This window comes from Sclerotinia sclerotiorum, genomic scaffold (genome assembly GCF_000146945.2).
Source record: "Sclerotinia sclerotiorum 1980 UF-70 scaffold_15 genomic scaffold, whole genome shotgun sequence".
Lineage (NCBI taxonomy): Eukaryota > Fungi > Ascomycota > Leotiomycetes > Helotiales > Sclerotiniaceae > Sclerotinia > Sclerotinia sclerotiorum.
The window spans coordinates 1,144,021-1,161,997 of record NW_001820821.1 but is presented as its reverse complement, the minus strand read 5'-3'; the positions used below and the strand labels follow the sequence as shown (position 1 = coordinate 1,161,997).

General features: G+C 43.9%; 9 protein-coding genes across 9 annotated transcripts; 4 read left to right on the top strand and 5 right to left on the bottom strand.

Moving 5' to 3' along the window:
- Window positions 1-141: 141 nt before the first annotated feature.
- On the bottom strand, window positions 142-1,406 carry SS1G_10511 (predicted protein; the record flags this gene model as incomplete). Its single annotated transcript, XM_001588913.1, has 4 exons — window positions 142-619; window positions 671-817; window positions 907-1,276; window positions 1,376-1,406. The coding sequence occupies 4 exons, from the start codon at window positions 1,404-1,406 to the stop codon at window positions 142-144; spliced, it is 1,026 nt and encodes a 341-aa protein (XP_001588963.1).
- Window positions 1,407-2,891: 1,485 nt separating this feature from the next.
- On the bottom strand, window positions 2,892-5,696 carry SS1G_10510 (hypothetical protein; the record flags this gene model as incomplete). The annotated part of the gene is made up of 4 exons (XM_001588912.1): window positions 2,892-3,232; window positions 3,290-3,492; window positions 3,555-4,236; window positions 4,325-5,696. The coding sequence occupies 4 exons, from the start codon at window positions 5,694-5,696 to the stop codon at window positions 2,892-2,894; spliced, it is 2,598 nt and encodes an 865-aa protein (XP_001588962.1).
- A 418-nt stretch (window positions 5,697-6,114) lies between these two features.
- On the top strand, window positions 6,115-6,472 carry SS1G_10509 (predicted protein; the record flags this gene model as incomplete). Its single annotated transcript, XM_001588911.1, has 2 exons — window positions 6,115-6,218; window positions 6,418-6,472. 2 exons carry the CDS (start codon window positions 6,115-6,117, stop codon window positions 6,470-6,472), a joined length of 159 nt encoding a protein of 52 aa, XP_001588961.1.
- A 2,057-nt stretch (window positions 6,473-8,529) lies between these two features.
- SS1G_10508 (predicted protein) lies at window positions 8,530-8,747 on the top strand (the record flags this gene model as incomplete). The annotated part of the gene is made up of 2 exons (XM_001588910.1): window positions 8,530-8,558; window positions 8,624-8,747. 2 exons carry the CDS (start codon window positions 8,530-8,532, stop codon window positions 8,745-8,747), a joined length of 153 nt encoding a protein of 50 aa, XP_001588960.1.
- A 1,989-nt stretch (window positions 8,748-10,736) lies between these two features.
- On the bottom strand, window positions 10,737-12,243 carry SS1G_10507 (hypothetical protein; the record flags this gene model as incomplete). The annotated part of the gene is made up of 3 exons (XM_001588909.1): window positions 10,737-10,936; window positions 11,269-11,389; window positions 11,446-12,243. 3 exons carry the CDS (start codon window positions 12,241-12,243, stop codon window positions 10,737-10,739), a joined length of 1,119 nt encoding a protein of 372 aa, XP_001588959.1.
- A 608-nt stretch (window positions 12,244-12,851) lies between these two features.
- SS1G_10506 (hypothetical protein) lies at window positions 12,852-13,643 on the top strand (the record flags this gene model as incomplete). Its single annotated transcript, XM_001588908.1, has 2 exons — window positions 12,852-13,044; window positions 13,129-13,643. 2 exons carry the CDS (start codon window positions 12,852-12,854, stop codon window positions 13,641-13,643), a joined length of 708 nt encoding a protein of 235 aa, XP_001588958.1.
- Window positions 13,644-14,003: 360 nt separating this feature from the next.
- Window positions 14,004-14,975, bottom strand: SS1G_10505 (predicted protein; the record flags this gene model as incomplete). The annotated part of the gene is made up of 2 exons (XM_001588907.1): window positions 14,004-14,858; window positions 14,922-14,975. The coding sequence occupies 2 exons, from the start codon at window positions 14,973-14,975 to the stop codon at window positions 14,004-14,006; spliced, it is 909 nt and encodes a 302-aa protein (XP_001588957.1).
- A 951-nt stretch (window positions 14,976-15,926) lies between these two features.
- On the bottom strand, window positions 15,927-16,429 carry SS1G_10504 (predicted protein; the record flags this gene model as incomplete). The annotated part of the gene is made up of 2 exons (XM_001588906.1): window positions 15,927-16,027; window positions 16,204-16,429. 2 exons carry the CDS (start codon window positions 16,427-16,429, stop codon window positions 15,927-15,929), a joined length of 327 nt encoding a protein of 108 aa, XP_001588956.1.
- Window positions 16,430-16,847: 418 nt separating this feature from the next.
- SS1G_10503 (predicted protein) lies at window positions 16,848-17,553 on the top strand (the record flags this gene model as incomplete). Its single annotated transcript, XM_001588905.1, has 3 exons — window positions 16,848-16,918; window positions 17,051-17,216; window positions 17,482-17,553. 3 exons carry the CDS (start codon window positions 16,848-16,850, stop codon window positions 17,551-17,553), a joined length of 309 nt encoding a protein of 102 aa, XP_001588955.1.
- Between the last annotated feature and the right edge of the window lie 424 nt (window positions 17,554-17,977).

Below are 17,977 nucleotides of genomic sequence, written 5' to 3'. Positions count from 1 at the left end.
ATATGAAAGACAGTACAGCTAGGATGTATGTGCCGATAGCCAACATACCGAAGTCTAAAAGAACTACAAGCAAAATCTGTAACTCTTCCTTTGCTCCTCTATGACCACCAGACCCTTCTCTTTGACTCCCCTCATCATCAGTCAAACCTTGCTCTCAAAAGCCTTGAGCAATTTCCTATTCGCCTTCTGATGTTTCTTTGCCTCCTTTCCCCATCCAATAGAATCCCCCTCCTCAACAACTGGGAAGATTTTGTTCGAGACTTCAATCGCATCCGTCTTTAAGGTCTCTTTTGGCTTTGAAGCATTGATGATACACTCAAACTTATCCAACCCTACAGTCTTTCCCAGTTCGAGCATCTTCACAATCTGCTCATTCTCTTTACCCCATTCATTACCAAGTAATCCGTCAAACTCCTTCGCAACATTCTTCTTAGCCAGCTTGTCGAATTGAGAAATTACTTCCAAAGCCCGTGCAATCAAATCTTTACCCTTTCCATGATTCAAGGCGAAATCATGAATGTCATTATCTTGTTTCGCACCTTTCTTTTCGATTCTAAATGGCGATGCCAAAGCGTAAGTAGCATGGAAGCTGGTTATGAACTTCTTCTGTTCAGTCAACCTATTCCAGTCAGTACGCAGCAAGTATTTCCTAGTACAAAGGCATACTTACCATTCCTTTTCCAATTCTGCCGCCAATCTCTTGAAACCTTCTGCATCTCTCTCCACGGACTCAACAAACTTCTCCATAAACAGCGCTTTCGCTCTTTCGACACTCTTCTTTTTCTTCCTCTCAAGATTGTCCAACTCCAGAAACTCACTTTGAATCAATAGATTAGTACACATTTCCCAATGGAAATACACCTCGTAGTAAAATCATAAGCACAGGAAGTCGATCAAATCACATACTTGCTCTCCTCCCGTCCCGGATCCTCATAATTTTCATCCTCAACTTCGTCCTCTTCCAAACCTCCTAATTCTCTGTTCCTAACGCGGACAGGCTCCGACCTTCTCCCTTTCTTCTTCTCCTCCCCCTTCTTTTTACCATCCCTCCTCAGACTCTTTGTGTCATAATGGTCTGTAACATCACTGGACTCTTCATCATGATTCGTCTCTTTCTCTCCATTCCTATCTTTACCAAGTTTCTTCACCTTCTTCCTGTAGGACTGATCCGTACCACACGTAGAATCCTCCTCATAATCCGAATCTTTCATCTTATCCACTGAGTACTTGGACGAATCATTATTACGAGTTCTAGACTTAGAATTCGGCAAATCACCTTTTCAATGCAATAAAAATAAACGTTAGAATGTTCCAATCCCTCTCAAAGTAATGATTGCATTGAAACTGAAAAAGACACCGAGACTTGAAGGCTCACCTTCGGACTTGCGTTTGGATTTGTTGACCATGGCAGCGATGGTTGGAGTGAATGAGGGAGTGATTTCAAAGACGGGATGAAATCAAGTATTCAATCCGAGAAGAGATGATATTCGAATGTATGAATATGAAAAATAATCCCCCAAAAGGAAAGAAGAAAGACGGCAGTGTGAAGTTTACGTTGAAAGTGAACGAAAGTGGAGTTGCCTCCTCCATCCTCCCTCAAGGTAAAAGGTAACGAAAATCGCGAAAAGTAGGACGGACCTCCAAACGTTCCTTCCCAACACACTCTCTTACCACAATTACCGGCCACCATACCCTCTCCTCACACACTACAATCAAAACATCGATTAACGAGACGAGCAAAAACCTGGCTACTCACTTGGTGGGGCGACAGGAAACTGCTACACCACGAGGAGTTGGTGGGCTCTACTTTTGGAGTGTAGTGTGTTTGTCGATGGGGTATGATATCGTACTTGAATGTATATATGAAAGTCAATATTTAAGGTTCGGGAGTACGAGCGGGATCTTGATTTCATCCACATTATTTGATGTCACGTAAAAATATACTCACCATCACTCGCACATCACACATCAAACACCACGCATCAGAATAAGTAACCAGTGTATGAATTCATTCTTGCTACCGATTCCATATCCATGTCCCTAAACCTATAAACATGCATCAAATATGATTCCATTCCATTCAATTCCATCCACCATATTTGATACCCAACGACCTTCAATCGCAGAAGAGAAAGACACAAAAAAGGTAACAAATCAGAAAAGAATCAGAATTCAGAAAGAAAAAAGTAATGAAGCATGCATCCATCCATTATCCTTTGCAAATTTACCCAATTTCTTTTTTTCCCCACTTGACACCGCCGGATTTGAAAAGATCTATCTATCAATGGAGTTCTTGGAAACTTATTTTTTTTCGTGAAGTCGTGGTAACGCGTCAGGCCGCTGCAATCAGAAGATGCAAAAAGGTGTAGTCTTTCCTAACTAACCGAGAAACCAAAAAAAAAAGCTATCAGCGAAGAAGAAAAAAGAAGAGTATGTCCAGTGTCCTGTGTACGAATCCTGTGCCCGTCTCCGATTATGTAAATCCAGAAGAATCCTTATTCTGAATGAAACCTTCTCAATTATCCTCTATGATCAAATTGCAAAGAAATTGTAGCGTTTCCGAAAAGTCCATTCCAATATGTCTTCATGGCATTGAAATTCTCCTGACCCATAAACAGCGCGCCGCCCGGCGCAAACGAAATACGAAAATAAATTAAAAGAATGTGTAGACGAACATGCTTGTCAAGAACATGCAAGGAATTAACAGGGTCGGTGGGGAAGGGCGTCTGTGATATATTACAAAAGCAAAATGTATTTAGTCTCCAGTTCTGTAGGAGTATCCCGTGGCTAAACTCATCAGTTGGAAATGAAAAAGGATATCAAGACCAGCGGTAGAGTTTGTGATTCTTGTGAAGTCGACATCATGCGTGTGGTATTGGCGAAAGATAGACTCAACGAGTTCCCATAGACAAGCCTTGGAAAGCTCCAATCCAACCATCAGATTGACCGACAAGGCCACCTTGTCGACCGTATTCGCTACCATCATGAGTAGGGGTAGTGCCATGAGGAGAAGGGAATCGACCAGGCGCCTGGTAGTCGGTCGTGTTTGGAAAGGCAGTATAAGGGTCCATCATCGAAGGAACATACGCGCTTGCAGTACCAACATTCCTGGTAGATCCAAAAGGAGAATATCCATAAGTGTAACCTTGATGCTGGAAACCAGGGGCAGCTGCTGAATTTCTGTCCAACGTCGGCTGGAATGGCTGGGCGAAAACGCCTTGATAGCCTCTTCCTGTTTGTGTTGTATTATAAGTTTGTGGCTGTTCGGCCTGTTGTGGCCGACGCTCACTTTGGGTGGTTCTGTTAACACCCACAGCTCCAGGTCCAATGCCGCTTGGTGCTTGCAAGCCAAGAGAAGGACTTGCGAAGGAAGCGGGATTGATCGCCGACATCCAAATTCTTGTCTTGTATACTTTAAACAAATCGGTGACAAGAGAATTGAAGTTGATATAGGCATCGGCAAAATAATAGAATGTGAGCTTCTTCCAATCCCTAGATTCGAGGTGGTAAGCTTATGTTATCAGATTAGTCGGTGAGGTCATTAGTTGACTTACATTTGGAATTCGGCATCCAATATCTCCATATGTAGACCGTGTTCCTTCACTTTCTGCGTACAAACACGCTTTGCCTTTGCTTCGTTTCCTTCCTTGTCGCGCAAAGCCTGTATTTCATGGTTCTGAGCAAGCCGCTTGATGATCTTGGGCTTGATCTCTCCTGGATTAGGTTCTTGCATGCCATGCTGGCTTGGTGGACCCATGCCGCCGACGGCACTTCCTTGCATACCATTGGTAGTAGCCATTAAACCGGCACCTGTTCCATCAGTGTTGCCTACAGCACCCTGAGAATACATCATGAGCCATTTGTAGTGTTCTTCGGCATAATGCTCTTTGAGTTCTTTCGCAGTAGCCCAGTCCACGTTGTCCTTGGCGACGGTGCCTAAATCTGTTCCTCGATCAGCCTCGACAATCACGAGATCTCCAGGTTTGACAGAGAGACCAGTGCCTTCTTGAACGTAGAAGACATCTGCTCGCGAACATTTGAACAAGACAATGTAGAGCAGTTGGTTATGTCGAGGTTGTGGAACGCCATACATGCTCCGGTGAGGTGAAGAGGGGCGGCCACCAGGGTATTGATTGGCGTTTCCATAAGGATATGGAGAAGGGTTAAAGGCCGAAGGCGTGAAAGTATCGGCATTGCGACCTGGTTGAGGAGCATAATTTCCAAAGTATGAAGATGCTACATCCAATTAGCATGAGTATATGGGACGTATGCACTGAATTCCAAAATTTGGAAGGCAGGCAAGGAGTAGAGGAGAATTGCTTACCATGATCGTTTGTAGAATATCCACTGCCTTCGTTATACCGACCCGAATTTGGTGACAGACTCTCTTGGATATTGCTTTCGAGTTGTGACAATGGCTCGCCACCAGCAATAGAGCTAACAGAACCTTGTCGAGCAGGTATATCAGCGAAAGAGTGACGCCTGCTCTGCGGGATATCGGAAAGCCCGCCGAATCCGAGAGAGCTTTGCCAAAAAGCCCTTTTAACATTCTCCAGGTTCCTGTTCTCAAGAGTGTAGGGCGAGACTCGCTGTGCACCACCAATACCATACTCACTCATTCTCCGTCCTAACATTGCTTTGGATGGATCTTGTAAATCGTTGAGTTCATCAAGTTCGTCAATTGCATAATCAGACTCTTCGGGCAAAGACTCTTCTTGCAAGCCATAACCATTACCAAGACTGAAAGCATTGGACGTTGAAGATCGAGGTCGAAGGCGTAAGTTTTGATAATTTTGCTGTTGGCGTAACATAGCATTCTCTCTAGCTAACAATTCAATAGTCTTGGATTCTTGGGATTGAACTTGAGTGCCATGAGAAGAACTGTTAGTACTCTCATCGTCGTCATCGTCAACTTCCTTGACCTTTCCGAGACCGCCCTCGGTCATCTCGCTCAGCATACTTGGTCGCGATGGTCGATGCTGCAATCCGGAATGTCCTATGCCACGTCCACGGCCTGATGCAGCTGGAACAGCTGCGGCTGGTGGGCCAGCACTAGTATCTGGATCGAGCTGACCAACTGAGTATGACTGAGATCGGTACGTCTTTGGAGTGGGATGTAAAGGAATTGAAAAGGGAATGGTGGGGTTTACAGAAGGATCTCGTTGACCCATCATTTCGGTAGGAAAGTATCCATTGCCAGCGGAACCCGGTGGGTGCAAAGATGTTGGCGATGGTAGAACTTCGGTCAGTCTCGAGGGTGGCTCCTTACGTGACTCGCTGTTCCAAATGCCACTACCCCATGGGAACGAGCTCGAGCTCGTATGTCCACGTCCTGCAGCTACTTGGGCATGAGGACCCCAAGCGTTGGAGTCGGCCGAGGGAGTACTGGGGTGTGAGGCTGTTGGAGACATACTGCTGCTTGCGAACGAGCCCTTTCTCGGCTGCGTTCCAGACTGAGTGGTGTCGTTCAACCATGAGGCTCGGCGCGTGGGAGGCTTTTGGGGTGGGTTAACTGGCTGTTGGGTGTCTTGTCGGTCGGGTTCATCATCGGAGCTTGCCAAAGCCTCCGAATCTGGCGTTGAGCGTCGCTCATTGAATTTACCAAGGAGAAGGGAAGGATTGCTTGAGGTGATTGACGAAGGATTAGATTGGTTGGCCTTGCCACCAGCTCCGATCTTATTATTGCTTGAACTCATGGCGACTGCGTAAAAACTATTAGTTCTCTGTAAAGAGGAGAAAAAGCTGCTTAAAATTTAAATCTAATGCGAAGAATCGTATGTAAGACTCGTGGTACGGCAAATTGGAAGAGTGTCCTCAATCACTTCGAAGTTGAATACCATATGCTCATGTAAGCAGCGCAGCGAGCAAGTGAATCATGCGAAAATAAGAGGGGTCGCCGCAACAGAAAGCCACTTGAGAGAATCCAGCAACTTCTATGCAGGCGGTCTAATAATTGAATATATGCGATAGGGGACGGTAGACCGTAGCCAAAGGAAAAAAATTCCAAGTAGATCGAAGGATAACAACAAGCTAGAATGTGACAACTTACCAAATTAACAAATAGTCTTGTCTGAGGTTGGATAATTAGTGATTTGAGCAAACTAATTCTCATAAATGGCCGGTCTTCTGAATGAAATTTGCTTTACAAAGGGGGGTTGGTCGACAGTAAGCGAATCTGTGAGATTGACCAAGAATAGGAATCGACTGGATAGAAAGGGGTATGAACAGGTATCTAGGTGTAGGAGCTGAAAGAGGCCCAAGTTTAGATGTGATTGCGAGTGGATTCTGGTGTGCCCCGCAAGGAGAGAGAAGCGACGGAGCTTCGATACTGGCGCACAAGAAGCGAATAACTAATACTGCGCAAATCTTCGTCAGTAATTAAGAAGAGCTGTACTGAAAAAAGATGAAAGGCTACAGTGTCAAGAATCGTCTCGAGTACGTCGCATTCAACAAAACCAGAAAATGTATCTAGATTAGGCAGCGAACTGGGACGAAGTATCCAAAAAACACGAAGCAGGATTTCATCGTTCAGCGCCGTAGATAGACTTTCCGAGTTCAGGTGCGACGATAGCCGGTAAAGTGAATTAGATGATGCTACCTAGGTAGGTAGGTAGCTCATCCGACTGAGATGTATGTGCCGAATATCTTCTGCAGTGGATTCTCAAAGAATTCTCCAGAAGTCGCAATAGGAATTGGGTATATTTGAGCAAGTAATTCTTGGACTTTAGAGCATTGAATAGTCCAAGAAACAGTTTTTCTGGATGTTGTATATTCGATTGCGCTGGTGCGCCAATCCTGAACAATTGTTGTGGTTGAATCCACCCTTTAATCTAACCACTCGGAAGAAGGAAATACCCGGTCGATCGGATACCTCTCTGCTTGACTCGACAGTAGGAAAAGTATAACTCACCGGATGTGAGATGAACTCGACCAAGGAAACCAAAGTTGCAAGCTACAATTATTATCTCTTTATCTATTAGATCGACATGTCAGCCTCAAAGTCCTAGAGTCGCGACAGGAATAACTCCCACACAAACGCCCGTCAAGGCTGAGGGGATTGAGATGGAAGGATTGACAGAAGCAGCTCACCTACCTGCTTTAATCGCGGTTTCCGCATAAAATGATGAAACTCTTCTAATGCCGCTTTCTCTTTCTCAAATTTATAAACCTAATCCAAATACCGTCTATTTCTCAATAATCGCTCGAACTAGCCGTTGTTGAAACAAACAGCAGATCGAAAGTCGAAACCTTCTGCGCATGCGTTCGGAATTTCAAATTCGTGAAGGCTTTGTGTCGCCAGGACTATGCGTAGCCCATTGTCGTGGGAAGGATAAAGGCGCGAAAGGCCAAAGCTCTCTTTTCCAGAATGTTGAAGGATGAATCTCCGGAGGGGAGAATAGACGAGTATTATTTATATCTTTGACGGGTGAAAGTAGTATGTATTCTCTCGTCAGGATATGAGCAATGTATGATATGTGGGGGGATTCTTCGTTCAGGGCGAAGAGGATGTGTTTTTATTTTTTATTTTTTTTGAAAGACAGGGTTGAGGAAAAGTTCTGGCAAAAGGAAGAAAGTTTTTGAAGTTCTTATGCGGCGAAGTGAACAAGCTTGTAAATAAGTTTCGAGGGATCGAAAGATGAGCTGAGGCGCAACCTTGATGCGGGGAAAGCTGCCTATGGTGAACACGCGATAAGACACCTTCAAAGAACAAGAACAGCGCAAAATAAGGTAGGGAAAAAAGGTTATGCTTGTACGTTTTCAAATGTGCGACAATAGAGAACTAAATGATTGGTCTTTCTCTTTTCTTTTTTTGGTACGATGACGAAACTCCACCAGGAAGAGAATGGAAATCTCCGTTGAAGATAATTTCCAATGTCTTTTCCGTTGAAGAATAATTTTAGTTTTGATTATTGGGATGGGGATGGGTTTGGGAGGGGGGAAATAAAGTATGTATGTATATGTGTATGTGTGTATATGTATATGGGATTGATGTATTTATTACTATTGACTGAACGAAAGATGGAGCTTAAAGAAGGGGTATTTGTAAATGTAATATAATAGCGTAGTAAGGATCTCTCAAGGAAAGATGGATGACCGACGGATGGATCCAGATGAGGACAAGACAAGAACTGAGGGTGGCCTTAGCGCTACAATTGGCACAAGGGTCCGATGTTCGAGGGGGCGTGGAGAGCAAGGGAAGTGGGAGCGTTCTGACTACTAAACTTTCTAATTTCCATGTATGGAGAGATCTGATTGGTACAAGAGCCACATATGTAGACCAGGGGGGAGCAACGATTAGTTCTGCGTTAAAGTGGAGGGCCACCACAAGAAATTCAAGGGCATGCGTCGATGGATACTCGGACGGATGAATAAGGCATATGAATTATGGGGTCAAGTTTTGAATGTGGATGTGGAGATGCGAATTGAGATGGTGATCAAGAGAGAGACTGACTGGACTGGTAAATGATGCGAGGTAAAACGGTAGTGGTAAAGAGAGAGAGACGCACTGATAGATGATATGAACCAAGTATGGCTACAAGTATGGCTAAGGTAGGGGAGTATGTGGACAAGAGTAGCAGTGTCGAGATAAAGTGGCAATGAGAAGGATCAGGATACGGTATAGAGAACGAGGTAAAGGCAAGCAGCTGTTCTTGTCAATGGAAACCGGACAGGAAGAGGAAAAGAGAGAGTACTCCGTCCGGCACCGAGAGGAAAATGTTAAAAAGAGGGGAAACACTTGGGCTTAACGTATTAAATCACAAGGCAGCATTGGATTTTCTCTTGAATATGCAAGTCAGAACAAATGGAGCATTTTTTCAAATGGGAACCACTTAGGTATAGGTAGAGAGCAGAGAGTAAAGAGACCTGAGTGCGAAAAGAGCATCCATTGAAGAAGGTCTCTCATTGGATGTCCAAATTATGAGTGGAGATGGATAGAGGAGTAGCGAGTAGTTCTTCTTGAAATTCATCAGGCCATGCAAACGTAATATCCCATGCAGAAGGTTAAGCATACCCAGCACCTTATATAACTAACTACATTATTTCACCTACCTAGACCAGGACGTCTTGTGAGGTTGATGATCGACAAGTTTGCATGTACAATGCTGTAATGTTGATATCAAGTGCCTTGGTAAATATGTGTCCGGTATGGTGTGTATGTGTGTAAGTATGTAGGCATGTATGCAAAGAACTCCTTCGTATCTCAGATACGAAGGCAAAGAAAGTGATAGACAAGATCAGATGCAAGAAATACCTACTCCGTACTCTCAGGTACCTTTTCTTTCTCCTCCTACTATTGTCTTGACGTGACGAATCCAGACCGACCGAAATTGGGGGAATGAGGCCTCGAATCCCTTCTATTACCTAGATATCCATGAATGAATTAATTAATCGACGGATCTTTTCTCCAAATACCCCGCGAGTGAGCTTCAGGTTGCGGCTTTACGAGTTTAACAATTGGTTGAGTATGACAACTAATCGAAACAGAAAACATCTAATGCCGCTTCATTTGCTAAATCAATGCTTGCCGTATCATAAAAGAGCGTTTTTGACGAATTAATTGATTTGAATACTAATTATTACATTACACTTCACCCCATTGGAAAGCGAATCTTAAGTACCGGCATTGCAGGTATAGAAGACGACGTTACTACATTCACATCTCAACATTCATATGATCAATGAAAAGGAAGTAGATTGAAAGTACGAGCAATTAACGTTTATGTTGTGAGTCCATCCTGAAGTTGCAGCGCATACCTCAACACCAACCAACCAACATCAAAACCAAAAACCAAAATCACTTGCAGCGCAATAACTGTTACCCTCTTTCGTTCTATTGCCTTAGCTGCTCCCCTAATTTGCCTTTGCATCTCCCTCACCCAAAAAATGAAATATTCCAAACCTTTGCCACGACGACGCCACTATCATCTCATTCGATAAATTATTCCATCATGGTCTTTTTGTTTCGAAAAATGATGTTTTGCATTGTTACAAAGATCTTGATGGCGTAGGCTGTTTTATGTATTAGTTCTTTCATTTTGAGATCTCGATGGCGGCATGTTTTACAAGATTCCGAAATTCTGATGGATTTTCAGGCTCTTAAGCTACCCCAGATTCTTTCTCTCCCGGATTGCCCTTTTCCCGCCCTCTGCTGATCCATGGTAATCCTCGAACCTTGAATTGGTTCCACCAAAGTGTTCCTTCTGTAGGGCAGAAAAAGGAAAAGCATCACAAGGGAAGTTTCAAGAAAAAACCGGGAAAAAGAAGGAAGCGTACGGAGCAGAATATGACTAGAGAACAAAGAAAATAGAATTGCTTTTACTCGTATCAGAGGCTAGTCGTTATTTTTGCATGCAGTACTGGGTATAATAAGAAGCTACCTTATTTCATAATTGGTACCATACATACCTGGTAGGTACCTACATATAGATAGGTACCTAGATACTCCGTACAGATAATACCAATTGCGTCTTCATTTATTCTACATTTCTTTCCCCTCACACCCCATCATCTTCCAAAAGCGGCATCAAAAATAATTCCCATTTCCCTGACAATTCAAATCGGCAAAACTTCCCCTCCCTCGGTATTCCATACAATATCTGACCCTTACCCTCGCGGGAGGAATTGGGAACTTACCGTTCCATGTTTGTGCAACACTGCCGAGCCGGAAGCAAAAACTCCATACTATTCCCTATTCCAATCACATTTTGCAGAATGAAAAAAAAAGAGGGCAACCCTTAATCATCCATTCCATCGATATCATCAAATCTGCCATCCGCGCATACACCTTCCTCATTATCCGAGTAGAAAACCATACGACTGTCCATCAAGTTTCTATGACAGCCAAGGAGTCTTGCAGCTCTGAATGGTAACACTGCAAAAGCCACGCCCGCTCCATCAATGCGTACTTGATTCGCCACGGAAAATTCTACCACACCTGTTTGATAGGTGAGAGAGACCCGGTGTTTAGTCCAGTTAAATCATCACAGTGATATATAGTGAGGTGCATATGTACTTCGTAATTGAATTTGCATGAAGTAGTAGCAGGGCGACGGGACACTCAAATTTCTGCTCAATGAAAAGAAGGTAAAGAAATGTACGAAACTTGATGGGTATTGCCGATGCTGTGAAACAAAATCCTCCCCAGTTGAAATCCAGAACTCATTCTTTGTACATGTTTTGTACATCCGCGGTGCAATGCGAGAAGATCCCAAAGTCATACATCTTCAACTAAGTACCGAGCTCAACTTGGAACAGAATCTAAGCTACTTGATGCAACTGCATCAGGACCCTTTTGTTGCCTCAACTTCTCCTCAAACTTTGCAAATTCTTGGATCGCGATCTCCTCTTCCTCGTCCATTACTTGTACAACTCCCTTGACTTCTTCAATCTGCACTCATTGTTAGCTCATTGTCGCATAAATGGTCATCTGAGCTAAATACTTACATAATGCATAAGCATTCCCTCGATTCCATTCTTCAACGTGACTGTACTTGAGTCGCAAGTTCGGCATGCGCCTCGGAGCTTCAACTTGACCATGCCGTCCTCGAACCCGCGATAATCAATGTCTCCACCATCTTCCTGAATTGCCGGTCGAATGCGGGTTTCAAGTAATTCCTTGATCATTCCAACAACCTCGGGGTCATCCTCGTTGTATGCTAAGCTATCTTCTTCTTCCGGCGCTTCGCCACTTGCCCCCGTTTTCTCCGTGATATTGACAATCTGTGCACCGGAAGTCACTGCCTCCGTTATGAGACTGAAAATCTCTGGTTTAATGTGCGCCCAGTTCGCATCGTCTGCTTTGGTGACCGTAATGAAATCTACACCATAAAAGACAGACTTAACTCCATCAATATTCATTAGCGATGCGGCGAGCGGGGATGGGTGTGGTGGCGCAAGCGTGGATCTTGGATTGAGGTATTCGATGAAGGGTGCATTGAGGGAGGGTGGTAAAATTGGATGATTGGGAAGGAACTTCAATGCATCTGGGTTTGGGGTGTCTTCTGTTTGGATGAAGATACTGCGACTGCCACCAATGGCTGCAGGTTTTAACATGGTAGATGGTTGATGAAGAGGTTGTAGAGTTGGTCTTATTCTCGAGCTCGAAGCTGTCATAGCTGGTAATCTTGTACTTTGGTGTACATATCGCTGTGAGCTTCTAGGACAGATGGCGAATGATGATTTTCCTGGTCGAGATTTGGATAGCAATGACTTTGCTTCCTGAACGATTCTTTTTGATGCCATCGTGCGGCTAACTTGAAGGCTTCAGCTGGATAATAATCAGATGGAATCTAGTAGTTATTGAATTGGGCTATCGAAATTGATTATTCAAGAGAATTTTGGGATAATTTAAGACGTGATAGAATGATATCAATTAAGTATGATGACAATATAAAGTGAAGATTGAAATGGTATTTCTTAGCTACGATTCTATCGTTCTTTGTAAGCATTTATATGACGCACCAAGTGGTGGTATTACCTCACTTCTAATTGGTCATCCTTATCGGTATCAATGATCCCTACCTCCGATAAGGTTCAAAACTTTTTTTTTTTTCCAAAGGCCATCGTCCACAAGGCTACGGAATTTGCAACAACCATGCATTTCTCAAATTATCATCACGCGAACTTGTCTCTTCAGTTTTTACCTGCCATTAAACCTCTATTCACTGTTCTCGCTTTTGATGCGGATAAGCGCAATCTCAGAATGCATGTGCGTGTTAACACAATTCCGATGAATTAACGATACCAGCTCCTAGTCAACATCCCTCTCTCGTCCGTTCTTTAGGTCCTTTAGTTTGTTCGGAGAACCCCAAGTATACATATTGACCGGCCAATCGTTTGGCTTCCAAGGAATGGATACCATAGAAACTTTTTCCGAAGGTGGTAACGCAATCAGTTCGATTGATACCAAAACCTATCTCTGTGTCAGTGTTGCCGACGCACCAGTTGAAATCGTCGATCCCACAAATCGTGTCAGTATGAACGAGACACCCGCCGATCCAAAACTATGCGTCCTCTGTAAGGAGAACAATCACAAGTACAAATGTAAATATTGTGACGTGCGGTAGTGAGTATATTCCTGCGCGACCAGGAAAAGAAGCCTGTGCTGATATTCGAAAAGTTGTTCAGTGAAATGTTCAAATGCACATAAAGCTGACACTAACGATCATGAGGAGGAGAAGGAGAAACTTGCTTCTGCCTCTCCTCCTACTGAAATTTCCTCGCCCATACTCAAAGAGAAATCGACAGCTCGGCCCGGAACACTAGCTGCAGCCAACGCCAAAGGTCCATTCGAAAGTCTGAATGATTCGAAGGAACTCAAAGAACTTTTTATAAGATACCCAAATTTGCGCGCACACCTAGATGCAGTCGATACCGCAACTCTTCGTCCGACAGGTTCCAGCTCACATAAATGGAATCAAGATCAAGGGTGGGAGAAGGGGAGGAATGCTCTAAAGAGCGCAAGAGGGTATTATGGAAAAGATGGCGAAGGCGTGCGGGAGTATTGTGAACTTGTTCTACGGCTTCTTGGAGATGAAGATGAAGAGAGCGAGGAGGCCGCAGCTGAGGTTTTGCGAAAGGAGGCGTTGGCTGAGAGCACCCGGGTTATTCGAGCATTATTGGAATCCGAGAAGAGAAGGTGAAGAGATTGGGAGGCGCGAATACTAGAAAGGTCCATGCCTGCAGAACAATCACATTTACAAGGCAATAGTACGACGAATATGGCAAATCTATGTGCCTGGGCGAACTCGGTGAGCGCTCTATTTATGACCATTTATTGCATGAGACTAACCTTCGGAATAGGTCATAACAACTATCATAATTTAGAACTTCCTGGATCCATTTTGCGCAGCTAGGAATGTGGGAAGAAGTTATCAATTTCTCCATATAGGGTTTCAGCGCATTACACACCAAGCTCAGGAATATGCGATGAAGTTAAAAGTTAAAAGTTGCACACTCTGGAAAGGAAGTAGATACCCTTGAATAAAAATAAAATAATTTCGTCAACTACCATTACTAGGATTACGTTTGAACATACCAAAGAAGCTCACCCTTATTGGTGACCTCACAGGTGACTTGAACTTTATCACTTCCCCCGACCCGTCAAGTACTTTTCCTCTCCTAAGTTTCAATGACAATAGCGGACCCACCATATCCTTCATCGATCGCCTCGTCTCCTCGCTCTCATCCCGCTGCGTCCAATCATGGCGATCATTCCTCTCCCTCTTCGCCTCCTTTGGCTCCTCCTTTTCTTCCCACGGTAAGAAATCCCCCATACTCATTGGTCTCATCACAGCTCTACTCTTATGCAAAAGTGGTACATCTGAATTAAACGTCCGTCGAGGACATCTATACATATCTCTCTCGGCATCCAATTCCGCAGCGCGTTCAAGTGCCGTCGTCCATTGATATTGATTTCTATTCCTCGTCTTGGTCTTTTCCGCCGTCGCATGGTCCATCACTTGCGCTTTTTGTAAGGCCGTCGTGGGTTTCTGGTATACATAGCCAGATCCGATTTCCGTCGCTCCTTCATCAGCAGTCAAATATCCTAGATTCTTCAGCGCCGGCTCGGATAATTTGTGCACCTGATGGAGCTTTTCCTGTGTAGCCGTGTGCTCGAAGGACTGGGCGGCGACTTGCGGGACATGGTGGTAGACGCCTGTTGCCATTGAGACTCTAACTGCGCGGCGCTGTTCAGCAAATGCTTTTTGCTGGGAAATATGGGCTCTGAGACGGCGGGAGAGATCGTCTGGATCGAGGGGAGCACCTCTTTTTGAGTGGGCGCGGGGAACATGGATATTGATGTGGTGGTGTTGGTTGCTAGGTGGATAACTCATGGTTCTGTAGAGTTCGGATTTCTGGGTATGGTGTTAGAATTGTGTAATATACAATTTGTGGTTGTACACAGAGAGACGACTTACACAGCACAATTCTTCGTAGGTAGGAATAGGTGCTTTAAAGACTGATGTATCCATTTTGAAAATCCCCGGCGCTGTCTCCTATATAAATAATATAACCTCTGTACCTCTGAAACTGAGACACTCCTCGATTCGAACGGTCGCAAGTTTCCTGTGTCAGTGTACCCTCGCACGAGACTACAACCGAAGGCTTCGAGCAGATGGAACACAGCGCGTAGCCGGAAGAAGTATAAAAGCTCGAAAATGCGGTGTACGAAAACTGTCGCGCAGAGAGTCAGGTACCTGAGTAGCGTCAACCCTCTAACGTGTGATGTCGAGTGGTGAGACCCTTCAAATGGCGTGAGTGGAATGGCGCGAGTCCAGATTGAGGATGAGAAGTGTGGGGTGAATGGTTTTGCGAAGATGGGGTAAATTAGATGGGTTTGTGCACGGGGAATGAGGGCTTGTGGAAGGAAATGAGGAAGTGGAGGCTCGAGACTTTGAGCTTGAATCCTGTTGACTCAAGGTTGTGGAATCTAAGGCGTCGAAATCATGCGAGGGGATTTTGCCTTGCAGGGTATTTCTAAACGATGAGTCTGACACAATGTAACGCAACAGAAATGGATTGGAGAACGATGAAAAAGTAGGAAAATAAAGCACAACAGGAGGATGAGAATGGGTGGGAATGAAGAGATCTATATATCTTTCTATACATAGATAGCAATACCCACTTATTCGTACATGACGAAGCTGACAGTAGTCACTAAGCATTTCAATTCATTTCTTAGAATCATGCAAAATATTGATGCCTGTTTTATGATGGGTCTATTGAAATAAGGGAGGGACGGTTTACGTTCCTGTAAATTATCCACGTACTAGTTTCCCCCCAAAACAGGCCAGAAACGAAGATTAATTGATTTTCACGTAGGCAGAGTAACAAAAGGTTGTGATGGCACTCAAGACAACTTTAGTATTGGACGAGGCTTTTGTCTAACGGGCACACTTAGGTACAGTTAAATGCTTAATGCACTATGTTCCCGGAGCGTGATAGTGTCTAACCGTAGCCCGAACCCACTTGAGGTCAAGAGGAACAGAACTTCCAAAGGAATGAATAACCTTTGGTGTTTGTACTACAATAGTTTCGTTTTGTTCTCTTCTGGCATGTGTAAAATCGTAGGATTACCACATAACATTCATTCCGAGTACGTATACTTGTTGTCCTCACCAACTCGACATCGATGAGAGAAATGAAATAAATCCATATCGAATGGATTTGACTAGTGTGAGATTGCTGTGGTAGAAATACAGTTTTCATCCGGGGAAACCTTGTTTTGAGATCTGCGGATCTCGGTCACACGTCGAATTCCCTCTTGTATTATGCTGGAGTGGAAGTCACTTGATGGTAAGATGTTACAAGGAATTTGGCAAATTTTGTAAACTTTTGCTCCGTTTTCCTGCGTAAGCACAGTTAACTTGCATCCACCTTTGAGACGTGAGATTCGTCCCTTTTTGGATGTATACATACAAGCCATTCTGAATCGAGAGGGACTTGTATCCGTGCCATGGGGTTATACCGCGCTTTATAGGTCTCATACGGTTCGGTGGCTAGTTGTTGTGGCGGAGATGGACGAGTTATTGACAAGGTACACGACATATATAACCGCGATCGACGAGTTTTGCTCTGGCCTTCGTATCAATTGCATTGCAAGTGAGGTTAAGATTCTTGGAAGTCTTGGAGATTAATTGTTTCGACTTTATGGGAGTAGCTGAGATGTGATGATGAAAATCTTACTTACATTTGATCTTGATCATATGATACTGTCTGTACCTGGCTGGAACGATGAACCTGCACATCAATGGAAATGTAACCTCAGCCCGTGTTCGAGCCCAAGTCCTTTTTCCCCCAAACTACCAGGTACTGCATGCAGCATGTCGTCGTGACAATGTAACATGGATTTGTGGTGTGCATTAGTATTGTACGGAGTACATGAAGTTACCATTCGAGTTCATGATCCAGCCTTGTGAGATGTGATGAAGAAGCGGAAGGAGAAACTTATCATCGCTTATCTTTGGCAGAGGGTTGGTTTGTGTATGTATATATGCGTGGAAGATGTATGGTAGAACTAAGTAAAAAGACGTCTCTGAATATGTAGCTGTGGGAGGAGAGCTTGCGGTGGAAGTGTGAGCAAAGATTCTTGGTGTGTCTTTTCTGTGTTTGCGAGAATGTTGTTTCTAGTCAATATTAGAAGAAGATCATCCAGCATTGAAATCCCAGGTAAGCTTCTTCATCGAGTTGTTGATATCTCACATACTTTCTCTGTAAGAATGGTGAAGATCAGATCATGCATAACCAATTGCAATCTCACGTGTATCTATTCTATCCATGGCCAATCTGACAAGTAGAGTTATGATTGAAGGAAACCCCAGCTGCTGGATGAATATCGGAAGAGGAGAGAGGAGAAGAGAAGAGGAGAGGAGAAGAAAGGGATGGAGTGAATAAAAAGATTAATAACAGCTGAACAGTCAGACAACATAAACATAAACAACATGAACAAACAACAATCTACCTACTAATAATATACAGACCATTGCTGAGTGCACGTCAAAGACGACACTACCTACCGATCTACCTAGGCAGGTATCCCGTATTCACTGAAGCGAAAAGACAAGAACGATTATTGATATAACGAACAAAAAAATAATAATGAACAAATAACGAATAACAAATAACGCCGCCACGCGTGCGGGTTTATTCGGTGTCGCATTCCTTTCGGAAAGGATTCAACTTTATTCAATTGATTAAATTTAATCAAGCAATGGAATTGTCAATATCCAGAGACACAAAGTATTTTTCCTTAATATAGTTTGTCCCATATAACCAACCATACACCTACCTCATTCTCAATTTACCCCGATTATCGAAGCTCTGGCGTGCCAAAGGCTTCCTAGTTACTTCTTAGAAACACGACTAGCTGCTAACTACTAATAACTAACGACTAACCACAATACGAGAGAGACTATTTCAGGACTTTGACTGCCCAGCGAGCAAACAAGCTCTTTACTACCCGCCAAGTCTACAC